Here is a 19,904-nt window from a genome sequence, read left to right as displayed (position 1 = left end):
GTAGAATACTTAAGACTGACAGCTAGTCAAAAGGTACAAACTCCTTGTTAGAAGATTAACAGGTTCTGGGAATGTGATGTACAGCATGGTGATAATAACCGATATTACTGTATCATACACTTGAAAATTGCTAAGAGTAGATTTTAAATATTCTTACCATGAAAAAGAAATGGTATTTATGGGACAGAAATGCAGTGTTAGCTAATGCTATGGTGGTAATCATTTTGCAATATGTAAGTGTATTGACAGGTTGTATACCATGAAGGTACATTATTTATATGACAACTTTATCTCAATTAAAAAAATAAAAATTAAGTATCTTGGTTTTTTCATCATTACAAAATAAAAAAATTACCTCCTCCTTTGGAACAAAAAGTGATCAGCCAGCCAACACCCGCAGCAAAAGCAGTTTGTATGGCGTTAACAAAATTCCCTTGAAAGAAAATTAAGCAAATTTCTGATTATCTATTACTGGAATTCAGGAATTCATAAAAATCCTCTTGAAGCATATCAAATTCCTACATTGACTTTCCATTGTTTTCATCATCTAAAATCTTAATTCATTATTTCATTAAGAAATTGGTAACTAAAACTGGTAACCAAGGCCCCTGTGATCTGAGCTTTGTCCACCCATTCAGCTAGCTGTGTTTTTCCTCATACTATTCCACCTGCTGCCCATCTTTCTGTTAGATTTATGGCAAAGTAATGGCAGTTTATAACGTTCACAGTGCTCTTTGAAGGCTTCCTCTTCATTTTCATGACAGATTGGGTCTGACTTCATTCAAGAAATATCTTCTAATCCTTCCAGTTTTCCTCATTTGAGTTCTTTTATATCCTTCATGTTTCCCTAAGACTGCCTCTACCATAATAGTTATTACACTGCGTTAATGGTTTACTAATGCCTTCCTTGCTAAAACAATGAGAATTACATATTACTGCAGCCCTAATATTTAACACAGTTCCAGAGACATTACTTGTATTCAGAGAATGGTGTGAACATCTTACTAGATATGAATACTATCATTTCATGGGTATCACAGAGTAAACCCACCTAAAGTCACTTGATGAATTAAAAGTCTAAGATTAGAGGAAAGAGTTTTTAAACTTTAAAATTACACTGGATCAGGAATTGACTGCTTGATACAGTACACTTATGAAAGCAATAAAATGCTTGGTTAACTAAACATTGTACTCTGAAAGCTGCCATTACACCTAGCATCACACCATATTCATTTCCCATATCTTAACTGCTTTAATTTCTATACAAATCTGATTCACTTGTTAAATACCAACTATTTAGCAGAGGTCAGAAAAGTAACAAAATTCCCTTCTTTTTAAAAAGCATGGATAAGATAGCTTAAAAATTTCAATATTATGACCAACGTGTTAACACTATTACTGAAAAAAATTAAAATACCAAAATCAAAGTATCCTTGAAAATCAAAGAAATGAAAATAAAATTACCTGTCCATAATTCTGTCACGGTGCTTCTAACATGCTGCATGGCAAAACGCACTAAACTTTCCTTTGATCTGTCACCATGATATTTCACTGCAGCCTTTTTTTTTTTTTATAAAAAGAAAAACATCTTTTATTGTTTCTTTTAAAAACTCAGTAGGAATAATACCAAATGCTTTCAACTTTACCTTATTTTGAATACAATAAGATTTATTTCTCAATACTATTTCCAAACGATATACTGCAGATCTTGATTGTATAGATTCCACAAAAGACATTTCAACAACACTATTTATAATAGTTTTCTAGTTTGTTTTTTCATTAGAAAAAGAAGGAGATATCAGAACTTTATATTCAATGAGACAATACAGGTAAAATATTTTGTGAACTATGAAGTACAATATGCATAATGGTTCAGTTAAGACAGAAACCAATGGTAAACATTTAATTTTGAAATAAAGAAAGGTCAAAGTAATGGCATTTAAATTATTCACAATATAATCCAAAATGTTTATTATGACTAGACTCTAGTTAGATGGCACCTAAAATCATATTTAAAAATCAAAACATTCTACAAAATCATGTATTGTGTTCTCACTAGTATTTTCCTTGTCATAAAGTTCCAAATTTAAAAAATGCCAACTTTACCCCTTACCATTCCAGACCTAAAAATGAAGAGGCTGGGATAACTGTTGACTCCCTTCATTCGGCAAAGCATTCTATCATCACCACAGTTAACGGCACCAATTCGAAGTAATCCATCCACTTCTTTAGCAAAGTCTCTCCACTAGTAAGAAAAAAGAGTAAGTATTGCCCTGATAAGGTAATTTTTCTTTCCTTGAACACTCTTCAAGCTACGCATTCTTAAAGAAGAGTATTTTTATCAAATAAAACCATACATATATGAAAGTATTTGATAATTGATAGTTATCATTGCTAATAATAGAACAAAGTCCTAATATATTAAAAAAACACTCGGCAGATCAGAATAAAATTTTAACAATCAAGATGTAAAAAAATACATACTGTGGGAGCTAAATCATGGCAGTGTGAACATCCTGGGGAGTAAAAGTTCACAAACCAAAGTTCTCCAGAATTAACAGCAGCATCTAAAGCATATAAAACCAAAACAACTTAGAATTATTTGCTGAAGGTTTGTGCATATTTTAGTTAAAATTTTGTTTTAGTCATACATCTTCCATACTACCTTTGTTATTTTCTGTGCAAGTTTTTCTTTCTTTCTTTCTTTCTTTTTTTTTTAAAGATTTTATTTATTTATTTGACAGAAAGAAAGATCACAGGTAGGCAGAGAGGCAGGCAGAGAGAGAGGGGGAAGTAGGCTCCCCGCAGAGCAGAGAGCCCGATGCGGGGCTTGATCCCAGGACCCTGGGATCATGACCTGAGCCGAAAGCAGAGGCTCAACCCACTGAGCCACCCAGGCGCCCCTGTGCAAGTTTTTCTATAAAAAGAGAACATGTTACAGTTGACCCTTGAACAATATGGGCTTGGATTTTTTTCTGATACAGTAATGTACCTGTATTTTCTCTTCCTTATGATTTTAATAATTTTTCCTCTAGTTTACTATTAAGAATAACAGTATATAACATATATACAAAACGTGTTAATCTACCGTTATGTTACTACAAGGCTTCTAGTCAACAGAAGGCTATTAGTAGTTATGTTTGGGAAAGTCAACTGGGTGGGAGGCCAGTGCCCCAACCCCTGCACTGTTCAACGGTCAACTGTGTATCAACTATCAAAGTAACAATATTGCAAAAAACCTCCTTTGGGCACATACTTGACTAAAGCAAGACACACTTGTCATCATGAAGCTCTGAAGAGATGTGGCATAAGGAATCAGCAGCCAAACCTCATACACAAGTTTGTGTGGATAAGAGAAATAAATGAAGAGGAGAAACAGTGAGAGAGCTGGAAATTTAAGTTCATCTACTAACTGCAGAACAGGTTACATACCTGGGTAAATCAGTTCTGACAGCTACTTCAAATTTTCAAAGAATGAAATAAGACAACTACACAAGACAGTAAGGACTGTGGAGACTAAATTTAATCTTTGTCCTTAAGTCATTTACCTAAACTCTTTTATTAGAAAAACATTAGATCATGGTTTTTAACAGTTTAAAACACAAATACATATTTGCTAATATAATGGATCTGAATATCACATGATATCTAGCCAATAATCTATTATGCGTTATAATCTATAAAATGACCAGATGTAAACTCTTAAGAAGAGAACATAGACAGTAAATTTCTTTGACCCCAGCAGTAACAACATTGTTTTAGAAATGTCTCCTAAAGCAAGGGAAACAAAAGCAAAAATAAACTATTACATCAGAATAAAAAGCTTTTGCACAGCAAAGAAAACCATCACCAAAAAAAAAGGAACCTCCGAAATCAGAGAAGATAAATACATAAGAAGTTTATAAAATCCAATACCAAAAACCCCACATAATCTGATTAAAACTGTGCAGGGGATCTGTATATTTTTCCAAAGAAGATATACAGATGTATGTAAAAGATGCTTAACATCACTAAACATCAGAGAAAAGCAAATCATAACCACTATGAGATATCACTTTACATCTGTCAGAATAGCTAGAATCAAGATGAAATAACAAGTACGGCAAGGATGTACAGAGAATGGGACACTTGTGCATTGTGGATGAGAGTGTAAATTGTTATAGGGAGGTTCCTCAAAAAACTAAATATAGAACTAACATATGATCCAATAATTTCACTGGGTATTTACCTAGAAAAAACAAAAAACTAATTTGAAAGATAACATGCACCTTTGTGTTTACTGCAGCATTATTTATAATAGCCAAGATACGGAAGCAGCCCAAGTGTCCACTGACAGATTAACAGATTAAAAATGTGGTATATATACAATGGAATATTAGCCATAAAAAGGATGAGATCCTGCCATTTGTGACAATAAAGATGGACCTACAAGGTTATTATGCTAAGTGAAATAAGTCAAAGAAAAACAAACACCGTATGATTTCACTTATATGTGAAACCTAAAAAACAGAACAGATGAATAAGTAAACAAAAAGTACAATCAGACATGTAAGTACAAACTGATGGTTCCCAGTGGGGAGGAATGTGTGGGGAAAGAGCAAAATGGTAAAGGAAGTGGGAGTTACCAGCTCCCAGTTATGGAATAAATAAGTCATGGGAATAAAAGATACAGAGAATACAGTCTGTGGTATTGTAACAGCATTGCACAGTGACAGATGGCAGCTATACTGGTGAAGAACACAGCACACCTACAGAGCTGTTCAGTCACTATGTTGTACACCTGAAACTAATGTAACATAGTGTGTCAACTCTACTCAAAAAACAACTCAATGTTTACTTTCAATTTCAAGACACATGGATCTGTAGAGAAAAGTTAATTTGTACATTACTGGTAAAGCATATAATTTATCATTTTATTAGCTATTCCCTGGCAATGTTTAGAAAGTCTGACCAACAGATCATTCTATCTAAGTGGCTAAAATAATTGCCATATAAACTTGGACCACCAACTGGTAATAACTTAGGTAAAACTTTTATAAACTCAGTGAAGACTCTAACAGAAATATGGTTGTTTCATTAGCTTATTTATAAATAAGAAATGAGATGGGTATTTATATATAAAAAGATAAAGAAATGATTAGACAAAATAGGACTGATCATAAGTCTTTTGTTTTTTTAAAAAATTTTATTTATTTATTTGACAGAGAGAGATCACAAGTAGGCAGAGAGGCAGGCAGAGAGAGAGGAAGGGAAGCAGGCCCCCTGCTGAGCAGAGAGCCCATGCGGGACTCGATCCCAGGACCCTGAGATCATGATCCAAGCCGAAGGCTTAACCCACTGAGCCACCCAGGCGCCCTGATCATAAGTCTTAAATAAAAGTATAACATATGACAAATCTGAATGGCATTTAAGAAACAAAACTGTTCACAGTGAAAAAATGTCCTTTTGGTACTTTTGTTTTCACAGAGCACTTTTAACGTATTTATACAGTTCCCACTGCTGCTGAGTAAAATTAAAAAAAAATATTCTTAATGCTGTGTTATTAAGAATAAAACAAGTATATTTCAGAATGCAACTTTCAGCTTCTAAATTCTACAATTACAGTAGTGTCCACTTATATCCACACAACGACAGCTAACAACTTGTTAGCTTAGAAAAATGTAACAATAGGATGAGGTCATAAACACGTGAGGTAACAGAGATCAAAGAGTTAAGAGCATAAATTACCTAGTAAGAGAAAACTAAATGTACAAGTGGTAACAGAGATCGAAGAGTTAAGAGCATAAATTACTAAGTAAGACAAAACTAAATGTGGGCGCCTGGGTGGCTCAGTGGGTTAAGCCACTGCCTTCGGCTCAGGTCATGATCTCAGAGTCCTGGGATCGAGTCCCGCGTCGGGCTCTCTGCTCAGCAGGGAGCCTGCTTCCTCCTCTCTCTCTCTGCCTGCCTCTCTGCCTACTTGTGATCTCTCTCTGTCAAACAAATAAATAAAATCTTTAAAAAAAAAAAAAAAACTAAATGTAAAAGTATAGGGAATACAGTCAATAAGACAACTGATGAGTAACTCTAATGCTAACAGGTTCACTTCATTTAAGAAAAAAAGAGCAGCACAAGCATAGGCTTTAAGATGAACCAGAGCTGAGTGTATGCCCTATCTCTGGTACTGTGTCAGTCAGGAAAGATTATGCTATAGTACACAAGTGATTCCAATGGGCTGACAATAAAGGTTTATTTCTACCATTTATTACATGTCTATACTGAGTTGGCTGCAACTCTCCGTGACCCCTGGCCGGTGAAGCAGGCTCTATTTTCAACAACACTATTTCTCCTGACAGAGCAAAATGGTGAACTACATGTTGGCTCTTAAAAGCTTCTGCCCAGAAGTGACACACATTACTTCTGTTCACATTTCACTGGCCAAAGCAAGTCATGTGGTCATACCCAAATTCTACAGAGTCGGATGTATAATTCTCCATCACAGAGAAAGAGAAACAATCAACATGGATGAATATAGTAAAATATACCACAATTACCTAATAGCTGAACTTAGGTATGTAATTGGTTTTTTCCCCTCAAATGCAGTTTGTAATTTCTGGGGAAAAAACCCTAGTATCAATATTGATGTTTGTTGTGAAGATTAGGTATGTTAAATATTAATTGCCTGGAATAGGAACTGATGCTCACAAATTAAAGCAATGTTTTATTATTCTCTTCCACTTACCTACAAAACATTCTTATAATATGACCACTTATTATTTGGAAGAACTTTGTCGTAATAACTCACTAAGAGGCAGCACAGGACTTGCTGGCAGACAGCACAGTTGTGAAATCAACAGCTCCATGAAACTGCACATTAAAAAATTTTTGCTACGATTTTTGTCCCTCAGAATGAAGCCTTTTAAGAGGATGTTTATTTATTCATTGATTCACTTTAGTTATTGAGAAATAATTCACTCCCTGATGTGACTATTATGGAAAAAAATTAGAAAATTTAGGGTATTAAAGGAAGTTTGTGTTATTATTTCCAATGGTAGAATTTCATCTTTCTTGTCCCAAGGAAAAGGGTTTCAAAAAAAAGTCTTATCAATGAGAAGCAATCCAGTATAGCCCCTATTCCTGAGATTCCCCCAAACCTTACTAATAAGGATCCAGTTATGCATACATTCCTGCAAACATGGTCCAGAATGTTGAGAAGTTCACCCTATGCAGGCTGTGCTTTGTATCACTTCAACACTGAATGGGTTTTGTTAGATGCCTTTACATCTTGTATTAACTAGATATGTCTGCTTCATAACTACAAGAATTACAATTCATAATCGTTAATTGAAATTAACAATAACTACTCTTCAAAAGAAGAGTTTTCTGACAAATAATTGAACAAAATCCTAGATTTCACCTTGTTAGATGATGGGGATTTAAGAAAAAAGAAAAGAAAAAAAAAAAGGCAGAGGTGCTGTGAGCTCCTTTGCAATTTCTTGAGTTTGTCTTCAAAAGGATGCCTGTATTATGTAAGTACTATTCAAAATGACTAGTAAAATTGAGATGTCCTCTGCTTTTGCAGATACTGTCTAGAATTTGCTTATAATGACTAAAAATCTACTTTTCTGTAACACATAAAAAGACAGTGCTACTGTCCTACTACATGCTCAGTAGAAAGGATGAGAACCTTAAGTAGAGTTTACTAATCAGATTTTCTCTTCTGTACTATAAACACTCTAGAGTTCAGTACTGATAAAAGTGAACTATGTAATTAGCACTAACTCTCCCACAACAACTGCAAAATTGGACAAAATATAAGACTTCTGCTGAAAGCATCAGACATTTACCAATATAGTAAAGAACTAGAGGGCCAAAGCATGGAAGGAGGTGAAAATCACAACGCCGGCATTTTCAAGAAAAGGTAGTTGACTGGCAATAAAGTGAGCAGAACTTTCAATACATTCATGAGGCTAGAGGGACAAAAATGGAGTACAGGGCAAATCTAAGAAAGGGTCCTCTAAATAAAGATGAACTGGAAAGTGACCAGTCCTCTCAAAATCCAAAGCTCGGCTTTTGAAACATTTCAGTCTCTGAATAAAACTGATCTGAGGCTGTTAGTGACCTCAGCCAGAAGAAAGCGTAACTCCTCTCTGGGAAAAGAGAACAACATAATTTTAAAATATCTTTGCAATTATATGCATAGTTATACAACAACAGAACTAAGTAACACAAACCAACAGAAATAACCAGTAATAGAAAGAAATACACAACCAAGTAGGTCAATGTCATATTTACACAAGTACAAATTGATACTATCTTGCTTCAGCTTCTTCAATTAAAACATCTGGAGCAGCTTGCTTCAGCCCAGTTACAGAGTACCTTCAGAGATCAGATGCCATGGTGGCAACTATGCACTGAACCTATCAGTATTAGCTTATTATTTCCGAAAAATGATGTCTAAGGTTTTGTGGCTGCATTTTTAACTACTCTTTGGGGGTTGTACATGAATTATTAGCAGTTTTTAATAACTGTTCCATAGTGACACACCTGAAAATGTTTGAACCCATATGCAATATAACCATCAGGAAAATCTCTCATTCTGGGTTACCCCATTTAATTGGTCAGTTTTCAAGTTCTGTTCAGTTCTTCCAATTCTATCTCTAATTCCAGTTTTCTGCCCTACTGGTCCCCAAACACCCACTGGCAAACTAGCTGATGAGAGGTAATAAGAGCCATAGAGGAAAGCTATAGGTTCATATAACTACATTCAGTGGAGTTATGATTCTCTAGCTTGTGATATGAGTACCATTTCTGTCTACCAAAAATAAAAAAAAATCAAATTTTTCCAATTTTCTTTGTATAGAAGACACACCTTTTTATTTTAAGAACTTGTTCAAGTGCTCATGTATAGGACTATTGACAAAATGCACTGAATATCTTTGTAGGCCTAGGCTCACCAACAGGATAGAGAAAATAAGTGCAGTTCTTGGTCAGAAGAAACTGTTCAAAATCAAGCGACTATTAGACATCTTTGATAATGATGATGTGTGAAAAACACTATATGCATTATTTTTTGCAGCTAGTATGCTATTTTTATTTTCTAAATCAAATGAGATAATAGAACAAAATAAAATTGAAATTTGAGGTAAAATATTTATTTGAAATAGAAAGACTAAACCTATTTTATACATCTGCACAGCCTTTGAAAGTAAGAATCTAATCCAATAGTTTAGAGTTTATAAAATGCAATGGAAGATTTTAATAGAACTGTTATTTTTACATCCATTTTCACAAAAATGAAAGTCAAAGTAAATCTGTTTCCAAAATAACCACAGTTAACCAAAACTCTGAAATCCAAAAGCTCCAAAACTGGGAATTTATACGTAAGTTTGCAGCAAGCTCTCATGGCATCCAAACCTGTCCTGAACTGTTCTGGGGCCACTTATCATTCATTCTTTTTCTTTCTTGTGTACATACTGACACATTTACTCTGCAGAAAATATTAATGTTTTAGAAAAAAGTATACTGCCCAACATTCTGCAAAGAACATTATTTAATCCACAGTGTATTGATGAAAAGTAATAAAATGAAACTTCACTAGAGTTGGAGGCTGGAATGAGAAGCCATACCTCTCAGCATCAATTATAGTAAGAACTGTCAATTATAAACCCCGACAGAATCATTATTAACAGAAAAGAATGATCAATTATAGTCTGTAGATCTGCCAATTAAACTGTTGTCACTGTGAACTCTTGCTTTCCTTCAATGGATTTTCATTCAGAACAACCCTTCCCAATTTCCTCCTTTTTCCCCATAAAGTAACATTCCTCTCTGCTGTTTGTTAGACTTGCCTATGTTTTTGCCCTACCTTGCATGTCCCAAACCGTAATTCCCTGCTATTCTTGAATAAACCCTTTCTTTTTCTGGTAAAATATCCTGTTTTCAGGTTGACATTATTTGGCGATCAGACATGGGCTCCAGGCAGGACCCCAACAACTATGAGACAGGTGAGCAGCAGATGCTGGCACCCACAGAGTCAACTGAGCTAACTCCTTCCTTACAACTCTGTAATCTGAGGTTAGGTTTTTTTCCTGGATTTTGAGTTCTGTTCTCTGCAATTTGAGCTCTCCAGGATTTATTCAGGATCTGTTTTAAGGCTTTGTTGTTCTTGAGAGTACTCGTTGGGCCTTTGGTCCAAATCTTCTTTGGAACCAGACTGTTTCTGTGGGAACTGCACTGGCCTTTGGTTCAACTCCTTTTTTGGGACCAGACCTTTTCTATAGGGACTATTCTTGTTGGGACTGTACTGGCTTTTAGACTGATTCCTTCTGGAACCAGACTATTCCTACTGGAACTGTGCTGTTTAGGAATTTTTCTTTTTGCTTTAGGAAAAAAAACTCTAATAAATGGGGTACTAGTCATCAAAATGCTTTGAGGGTGTCTGTACTTCTAGGACTTCAGCTGGTTTTATGTTTAAAAACTATGGTCCTTCCTTATGCATATTTCTAAGTAAATGGACCCACTTAACTAAATTTAATTTTAGAACTTCAGTGACCATTATGGTGAACTATGGATCTCCCCAAACTTATTTTCCTCAAAACTGAACTGGATAGCCATGGCTCTACAGTTGTCAAAACTGAATGGGATGCCTGTATTCCCTGGAATTTTGAAGCATCTTACCAGGAACCTAAAATTGCCTCTGCAAAATACAATTTTTATACTAAATGAGGTGAACAATTAAAAAAAAAGGCTAAAAGGCTTCCTAGGGCTCCTTCCCCCTCCCCGATCTCGCCACGCTCAGGCCCCACCTCCACTGTCATCATCCTCCTTCCCTACTACACACCTCTACCTCCACCTCCTCCAGGCCCTTGGGTTCCTCATTTGAATTTTCTAACTGCACTTCTCTGAGTTATTTGGAACCTCTCCCTGCTCCCATCTCTCCTGAACCTACTAAACCTGCCCCATTAGAGACTTCTGAGAATCCAAATAAACCCCCAAATTTCTTAGGTTCCCTGGACTAAAGCTGAATTACAAGCCATAGTTAGTTTCCTAAAGTGAGTGATGATCCCCATAGGTCTGCTGAAGATTTTCGCATAGTTATTCAAACTTACCAACCTGGTCTCTCAGATATTTTTCAGTTAGTCTACATGCTTGTTCATGAGGGCCAGGCCAAACGCTGGATGAAATCAGCCCAGGGAGAACATCCTGAAAGGGATTCTGAGAAACAGACCCTGAACTTTTGGCAAGATGTTAGAACACTCGGCTATAAACCTCCACTGAGCAATTATAGCAGCCTTTCCTAAGCCTGTTGCCTGGAACAAAATTCAGGCTTGCGCACAAAAAGCCTGATGAGCCTGTTCATGATTACTACAATGAACTTCAAATTATCTTTAAAGAAAATTCTTTTCTTACTGTGCATGCTGAATCCACACAGGTAGCATTTAACTTTATGTTTATTAGCAAGCTGAACCCAGGTCTCTTTTAGTTAAAAGAACCAAGACAAAATGGGAAACTATGTCCACTACAGATTAAATTTTGCAAACCAGCCTGCTCACAGCCTAAATGAGTCACCTGAAAGACAAACCACTAAAATTCTTAATTTTCAACCCCAGCAAATGAAAGCCGCTAAGCAAAACCAAAACCTCCTAGTGTCTGCTGTTGTTGAGAAGAGCCAGGACATTGGATAAAAGACTGTTACCCTCTTAAGTGCTTCAGATGTCTTTAGTCCTCTAGACACCTTTCCAATGCCTTCCTAATTCCCACTGATAGGGATCCAAGGAACTACCAGGCATCTTCCCAAGCTTCCCACTTAATTAGATTGGAAAAACTACTTGTTTTTCCCTGTCCCTAACACCAAAGCTATAGTCTTTCTGCTCTACCTCACTGCTATATAAAATCAACTTGCCCCAGAGTACTGAAATAGTTCAAATAGTGCGGGTCTTTAATCAACCTCAAAAGCTTCCTAGCTCTGAACCTATTCCCTTTTGTCTTGGGTCTTTAAGAAATATCCACCTTTATCTCCTTAGTTCTGCCACTCTATTCATTTACCAGGTTGACATTTCTTAGAAAAATATTATGCCAGAGCAAGGGCTACATTTTGAATTCAGGTAGGCTTCAGTGGATCCCGAACTTCCCCCCCAACTCGGAAGCTAATCTCTAATTGCAAGGTTTTCTTGGACCGACTGGACACTGCTGAAAGTGGATTCCTCTGGCTCAACTTCTATATGCTTTACTAAAAAAAAAAAAGGACACACCTGACCCTGCTATTTGGAAAGAGTGGATAGACACAGCTTTTGGGACTTTAAAGAAAAACCTAGTAAAGCCCCTAATAAATGCTTTTAGACATCCAACTTCCCTTTTTCCTCTTTGTATGTGAGAGAGAAGGGAAGGCTTTGTCTGCATTTTCCAAACCTCTACAACAGGGGGAAACCTCTTTTTTTGATCAGCTTTTTGGAAATAGCCTGATCCTGTGATCATGGATCATGATCCATGATCATTAATTTGATCATGATCCTGTGATCAAATTAATCCTTTACTTGGTTTTTTTCTGAAGGGTTAGAAGGTTGAAAATTCACAAGTCCTTCTTTCATCTGATGTGTTATCTGACTCTGGAACTCTTATCCAAATTCATGGTCTCTGAATTTGCAACCTTACAGGTTGTATGGTTAGATAACATTTGTTCTAAAAGTTCTTTTGAGATAGCAATATTGTTTTAATACATCTTTGAGGTTTTGTTATTTTCTGCAACAAATTCATTAGCTATTGCTTCACGTATACTTGCATTGTACTATCCCAAATGCACTTTGTAAATTCGGTGTGCTCTTGCAATACTCACTGATTGGCTTTCATAGCCACCTAAGTGGGGACTTCCAAGAGGCATCCATAACTCTGGGTTTGTTTCTGTTGGGAGAACCTTTCTCCCCTTTGTTGGAGGAAGTGCCAATAAATATTTTCAGTTAGTTACTTTTTCTTTTTTTTTTTTAAAGATTTTATTTACTTGACAGAGAGAGATCACGAGTAGGCAGAGTGGCAGGCAGGCATAGAGGAGGAAGCAGGTTCCCTGCTGAGCCGAGAGCCCGATGAGGGGCTCGATCCCAATACCCTGAGATCATGACCTGAGCCAAAGGCAGAGGCTTTAACCCACTGAGCCACCCAGGTGTCCCAGTTAGTTACTTTCTGATCTAGGGTCTTGGTTTAGAACCCTCATAAAATCTGATTTAGGTTATTTCTTCTGTTTTGCACGATATATTTTAAGCTTTGTATTTTGTTGCCTGGCAAACTTTTGTAAAAATCACATACCCAGTAAGGAGATGATCTCCAATGCTTACAATCTTGATAAATAGGAACTATACATGAGAAATGCCTAACCTTCCTTGTTATTCAAATGTGATCATAAATGGTTTCTAACTACTACGTACTTTCCTTGAAGTAGGATGTGTGGACAAGAAAAGGTCCTTTCTGGCACTGAGGAACAAAACCATTAAATATGGAAATCCTGGCTCTTGATCAGAGATGCTTTTGGATAAAGATCTTGACCAAAAAGGGAGAAATGTGGGACAACCTCATTAAAGAAGACTGGGAAAGTTGAAAAGGGGAGGCACACCACTCAAAGTCAATTACAGGAAGAACTGTCAAATGAAGATCCTAACAAAAGAATCATCAAGAGTTAAAAACGATCAATTACAGGCCACAATAGGAAAAGATGGACATTGAGTCTTCTATAAGAAATTGACTACCCCTGCAAATCAGCTAAAGAAACTGTTATCACTTTGAATTCTTGCTTTTCTCTAATGGACTCTCATTCAGAAAAACCTCTCCCAACTTCCTTCTCCATAAGATAAAAGTTCCTTTTATTTGCCTATGGTTTTACCATAGCTTGCATGTCCTGAGTAACAATTTTCTGCTATTCCTGAATAAACCTATTTTTGCTGGTAAAATAACTATTTTATTTTAAAAGTTAAAAATACTGATTATCATGTTAAAACAACAATAACAACAAAAATTCTAAATTTCAAATATATCTGTCCTTAAGAGTTTTAGGTAAAAGATGGTCTTGGACTAGTTTTAGAAAACCATATGATCATGAACTTACCAAACTCTCTTCTATCCAGTGTTATGATTTCAGGATCATCATCATAAATACCTAATTTAAAAGTTAAAATTATAAATTAATAGTTCATCATAAAAATAAATTACCACAGAAAAACAGGTTACTTGCTCTTGTTTATTCATCAAAAATCAGATTACTATACTAAATCTCAAAGTTGAAGAATGTGCAACAAACGAACAAAAATGGAGAGTAAATAATACCACTCGTGATGCCTCTGAAGAGTTATAAAAAACAAAAAAAATCCATTTCCTGATAGGGACTCTTATAGTTGTGCATAGGAGTTCCTAATATTCCCATGATTTCATCTCCACAGAAAATTTCTATTATTATTTTTTAATTGTTTATTTTGTAATAATTAGAGACTCAAAGGAAGTTGTAAAAATAGCAGACCTCTATGTACCCTTCCCTTAGCTTCCCCTAATGGTGACTTATGTAGTTTTAATAAAATATCAAAACTAGGAAATTGACACTATCTGTTACTCTTAACTCGACTACAGACCTTACTTCCTTCTCAGATTACATGTTTTTTTTAAATAAATGGTATCACTAAAATATTTTTTAATAGTCTTAGGATTTTTATAGTAGAGATCAACTTATTTAGTAAATATAAATTGTCATAATTAAAATCAATGTGAGAAAATTTCTTACTATGTGAAATATAAAAATAATACTAGTGATGGATAAAGACCAGGTGTTAGCAAACTTTTTCTGCAGAGGCCAGTTAAATAGGCTTTGTGGAATGTATAGTATCTATCATAGCTATTCAACTCTGCCCCCAATTTGAAAGAAGCCAAAGATAATATGTAAATAAATGAACCTGATTTTACTCTCATAATTATCATAGTCTCATAATTCTATGATTAATAAAGCTCTATTTATAAAAGGAGGTGGCAGGCCATATTTAGCCTGTGAAACATGATTGCTGACATCTGATACACCCTACTGCACTGCAGTGATTATAAATGAAAATACTATTTTGGAAAAAAAAAAGTCAGTCTAGAGAAAAAAATACTCCAATATGAATTTAAAGTATTTATGTGGTCTACTACAAAAGAATATCTCAGTTCTTAGCCTGCATTTCAGGATAATGAAAAATGAAGAGAAATGCTGGGTAAGTGAATGCTCTCTCTTGCCTTGATACCTGTGTTTATTTTACTTCCCCTCCCCTCCTTTGGAATTCTGCTCCAATGTTATATTAAAAAAGTGACACATATTAACTACATAAGCTTAGTAGTAAAACAAAATTAGTTTTCAAAATTTACTCAAATAAAAACGATATTTCATACAGAGTATCATATCATCTTACCAAAATCATAACGATAATAATTCCAGCTTTCATACTGGCCTCCTTCTTGATTATCTGCAAGTCCCTTTTCTCCGTATTTGTCATACTTTTTCCGCAGATCTTCATCTTTGAGTACTTCATATGCTCTATTTATTTTTAAAAAATCACTATGTGCGTTTGGGTTATTCTATTAAAAATATTAGATATAACATTTGTTTTAGGTATGTGATCAAGTCTCTTCAAAGCCTATATGAAGATTTAATTTAATCTTAAAGATTTCTGGGAGAAAAAGTAAGGAGGAGATGACATGAAATGTGTTATCACAGGTTAAAATAAGAAAGTATTTCTAAAAAACTACAATCTTCCAAAGAAAAAAAAGAATAAGGAAAGTAACAGAGAAATGAGAATTGATGCCTCCAAAGGCTGACAGATACGGTTTTACAGTATATCATTCCTTCTAAGAAATGCAACTAAGACTAAACCTTAGAAACATTCAAATTTGTAAATTTTATGCTACCTCTAAAACAATTACAAAGAAATTTGTTGGTTATTTTTCCATTTGAGGCAACAGCAACTTAATATTAACTAAAAACCACCGCAAACAAAAAACAAAAGGTATGTGCCCCAATCCACCAGATAATTAAATGGGACTGGTGTCAGAGTAAAACTCAAAACTGGATTAGAAATGTTCCTCATTTGTTACTGTTGCACAGAAATGATTTCTAAGGAATGCTTTCATCTAAATAATAATTAGCTATAAAATAATTAGCTATAAAGACTACCATCTTTCATACAGAAACTTTAAAAATCATGTTCTGTAATTTTAAAAGAAAAATAAGAAAAATAAAAATTCTAAATAGAGTGCAGATCTCAGGAAAGATAACCAACTAACAAGAGTTCTACTGCTAAGCTGTATGCAATGAAAATAAAATAACTCTATTTAAAACTTCTACAGAGGAAACAAAATTATAAACCATGCCTTTCTTCTTGATAAGCCGAATCTCATTAAAAAGTTACAGAAATTACTAAAAATATTCTAAGTATTAAAACATTTTATTTTGAAAAAATGACATTATTGAATACATAATCAAATATTTATGATGGGAATTAACTGGCTTTGGCTGTTATTAAGTTTTAATTTGTAGTAATTTCTGATTCTAGTCTGGAATTTGTATGTGGGAGAAAACAGTGAAAGATGAAGCCTGGTTCTTACTAGCTCCTACTGCCATTTTTAGCAAGAACCTTTCCAGTTCTAAGGAAATAATTTTTCTGTTACTTTTTTTTTTTTTTTTTTTAAGATTTTATGTATTTGTTAGAGAGAGAACATGCACAAGCAGGGAGAGTAGCAGGCAGAGGGAGAAGTAGGATCCCTATTAAACAAGAAGCCAGATGTGGGACTCAATTCCAGGACCCTGGGATCTTGATCTGAGCCAAAGGCAGAAGTTTAACCAACTGATCCCACCCAGGTGTCCCTTACCTAACTTACTTTATTAAAAAAAACTACTTAAACTACTCCACATTTTTGTTGGCTTTGGAATTAACACCTGTAATGGACCTGTTGTAAATTAGTTTTCAAATTAAGAGGGAATTAAATTTTTGGTATCAACATTCCTTCACATTGTTCTCAACTAGAGTATTTCGCTGCTTCTTAGTACAAAAACTGAACTGTGATTTTTGACATGATTTTTCTTAACCATGTGAGCACTTATTTAAAATTTAAATATGTATCAAAACTTTACTAAAATACATTAATTAGAGATATTTAAAAAGAAAATTTTACCTACCGGGTTTTTATCAGGATGTAGCTTCAATGCCAATTTCTTGAAAGCTTGTCTTATTTCTCTACTGCTTGCAGTTTTGGATACTCCAAGTAAACTGTAAAAATCCTGATCTGTGCCCACTAAAACGGCCATATATACTATTAGAAAACAAAGAATGATCCTTTTCAAGTCTCTGACATAGTCATTTTTATTTAACCAGACTTCCATTCTTTTTCTTATACAAGTTCTGATTTAAGTGAACATTAAAATACACCGCTGGTTCCAGCTGATATAATATGCAAGTTGGAGAAGTTCTGTTCACATTACTCCAAGAGTGCATCAAGCATCATCAAATTGTCAATCTAAAGAGAGGAAACCAGGTAGTTAAAAATACATTTTAAAAAATAGTACTAACACTATTAAATAACATGACCAGTAATAGTCTCCATTCAGTGGCAAATCACCGTTGAGGACCCAGACTCTATCCTCTGGGGGCCCCTTCACTGCTTCCCTCTCCAATTTGTGAAACTACTCAAGAAAGGAGATAAAAGGTAAACGGTAGTATGTAGTTGTAGCTAGCTAGAACACTTTAAAAACAAACAAATTCAACTATTTGCTCTGATCAGCACCAGAACACAAGCTTGGGAAAAAGCGGTTTCCTTCCCTTTGCTATCTAGCTTAAGAACTGCTCTTTTGTAATATCATTTCCTTTTTAACTACTTTTTTTTTTTTTTTGCCACTTAAGTCTACATCGGTTTCATTTTAATCAGATTTCACTTATAGGAAATATCCTTTGGAGGGGCTAGAAGGAAATACAGGGTCTTTTTTCATATAATTCTCCCAAGAATGGCATTAATTTATATTGTTTTAAGAGACAACATATTTGGTATGGCCGTTTTATCCTGAGTTTTCTCAAAAAGTGCTTACACTATACATAGAGACTACTTTATACAAATAGCAGAATAACTACTAGAAGTGTAATTTTATTGCAATGTTTCCGTTTGAGATAAATAAAAATAGAAAAAAAAAAAACCAGAAAAGAAGGAATCACTTATTTTGACATGCTCACCTGTAAAGGGTAAATAAGTTCCACTTCATCAGATCACAAAAGATCTCAAACTGCTTTGAAAAAAACTAACTTTAGCATTCTCAGTTTTTCCTTTCTTCATTTAATTCTAAAGGTCTATTTCTAAACTTTCTTACCTGCAAATGGTCTTTGGCTCATTCCTAACTCCTCCTTTTCATGCAACCAAAACATACCTTTGTAAAGATGGAGAGTAACAAATACCCAGACTAGAAAGCAAGACTGGAGAGCAGGAGAGAACATATTCCTAAACACCCCTTTGGGATGAGTGGTGTTCCCTGCCTAGCGGTCGTTCTCAGCGTGGGTGTGGCTTACTCGATCAGTGCCAAGCTTCGGGGACAGGTGGAAGCTGCAGGTATAATGCGATACGAAGGCTTTCTAGCTGCCATCACTCCAGAATGGGATGCGGGAGAGGGGAAAGATGGGACGCATTGCGTGAAAGAAACTATTAAGTGTTGCTGGTGTATGAAGTCTCCGGCCGGACATGGGAGAGAGGAGCTCGAGTAGCTGAGGTTTAAGTGAGAAACTGGAGTTAAAAGCAGGGAACCGAGGTCGGAAGGAGGGTGACGATGTAGGTAATCGGGTAAAGATGGGGAGCGAGAACACAATAAGCCGGCCGCAGGGGCGGAGGAGAGGGAAAGGGAGATTGAGGTGCACAGGCATTTCTCTCGCCCTTCCTGGAGAGCCCAGGCCGCCGCCAGCTCCGGCTGAGCCCCGGGCCCCGGCCCATGCCCACCTCGGTGTAGCGGGGTCGCTTCCTGCAGCTACTCCCCCATCCTCAAGTCCCGGCGGCGGACCCCACCCGACCGAGCGCAAGCTGTGCGCGCGCAAACGAAGCACGCCCTCTCGGACCGCCGGGCCGCCGCGCTCGGGACGGGGGAGGACAAGCCGCACCGGCAGCAACGAGCGCGGCAGCTCCAGTCGGCTCCTCGCGCCCCGGTCCCCACGGCGAGCCGGGGCGGGGCCTGGCGCGGGGCACTGTGGGAAAGGCGTGGAGGACGCGGCCTGGGAGGACCTGCGGCAGGCTCTGCGGGTGCGACGGCAGCAGGGTGGGAAGGGCGGTGTAGGTTTAGGTTGACGTGGCCGCCTGCGCGGAATCCGGCTCCGGCTCCGGCTCCGGCTCCGGCTCCAACTCCAACCCCGACCTAAGAAACCCGCTCAACCCTAGAACGCCCCCCCCCCCCCCCCCCGCACCAAAGCGGCTGGCGCACGCGTGAGCCGGACGTAGGAAGACGGAACCCGCCCCTTCCTGCTCCAGTTGCTACGGCGACGGAGAAACCCAGAGGGCACGAGTAGGCGTTCACCTTCCGTGTAGCTCTGTTCTTAAAGGGAAGGCAGCGTCGTGAAGCATTTTTCTGGTTGGTGGGTGGGTGTGGCAGAGAAGGAAAATTTTGTGAGAGAAGGGTAGGTTGGTCAAAGTGATACTAATTACAGTGGCAGGATGAAAAGGAAACTTGGGAGAAACAAGAATGTGTGTGTGTGTGTGTGTGTGTGTGTGTGTGAGAACAAACATTTGAAGATTCTACAGTATTGTCTGGTTTCCTAGTCATCCAACCTAGAAACTAGGGAGTTAGCCATATTTCTCTCTCTCACTTTTACATTTAAATGATATGGTACAAAAACCGCATTTTTGATCTCCGGCAACATAGAACAAACAGTTGAAGTAGCTACATTTGCCATCATCAA

The 19,904-nt window shown here is 36.6% G+C and overlaps 1 protein-coding gene across 3 annotated transcripts in view; it reads right to left on the bottom strand.

Annotated features, from left to right (window-relative positions):
* Positions 1-19,046, bottom strand: part of DNAJC10 (DnaJ heat shock protein family (Hsp40) member C10) — a 50,075-nt gene extending 31,029 nt beyond the window's left edge. The window contains exons 1-8 of one of the 3 annotated variants that reach the window (XM_059394293.1): positions 18,955-19,046; positions 17,159-17,496; positions 15,396-15,561; positions 14,072-14,122; positions 2,485-2,567; positions 2,114-2,245; positions 1,465-1,558; positions 356-433 (exon numbers count right to left, since the gene is read on the bottom strand). In XM_059394293.1, the coding sequence (XP_059250276.1) occupies positions 356-433; positions 1,465-1,558; positions 2,114-2,245; positions 2,485-2,567; positions 14,072-14,122; positions 15,396-15,561; positions 17,159-17,362 (808 nt within the window). In that variant the 5' untranslated portion in view covers positions 17,363-17,496; positions 18,955-19,046. The other 2 variants (XM_059394294.1, XM_059394295.1) reach the window with 2 other exon arrangements.
* Between the last annotated feature and the right edge of the window lie 858 nt (positions 19,047-19,904).

Source organism: Mustela nigripes, chromosome 3 (genome assembly GCF_022355385.1).
Source record: "Mustela nigripes isolate SB6536 chromosome 3, MUSNIG.SB6536, whole genome shotgun sequence".
NCBI classification, from domain to species: domain Eukaryota; kingdom Metazoa; phylum Chordata; class Mammalia; order Carnivora; family Mustelidae; genus Mustela; species Mustela nigripes.
The sequence above is the reverse complement of the archived record's forward strand: the minus strand, read 5'-3'. Positions and strand labels throughout refer to the sequence as shown.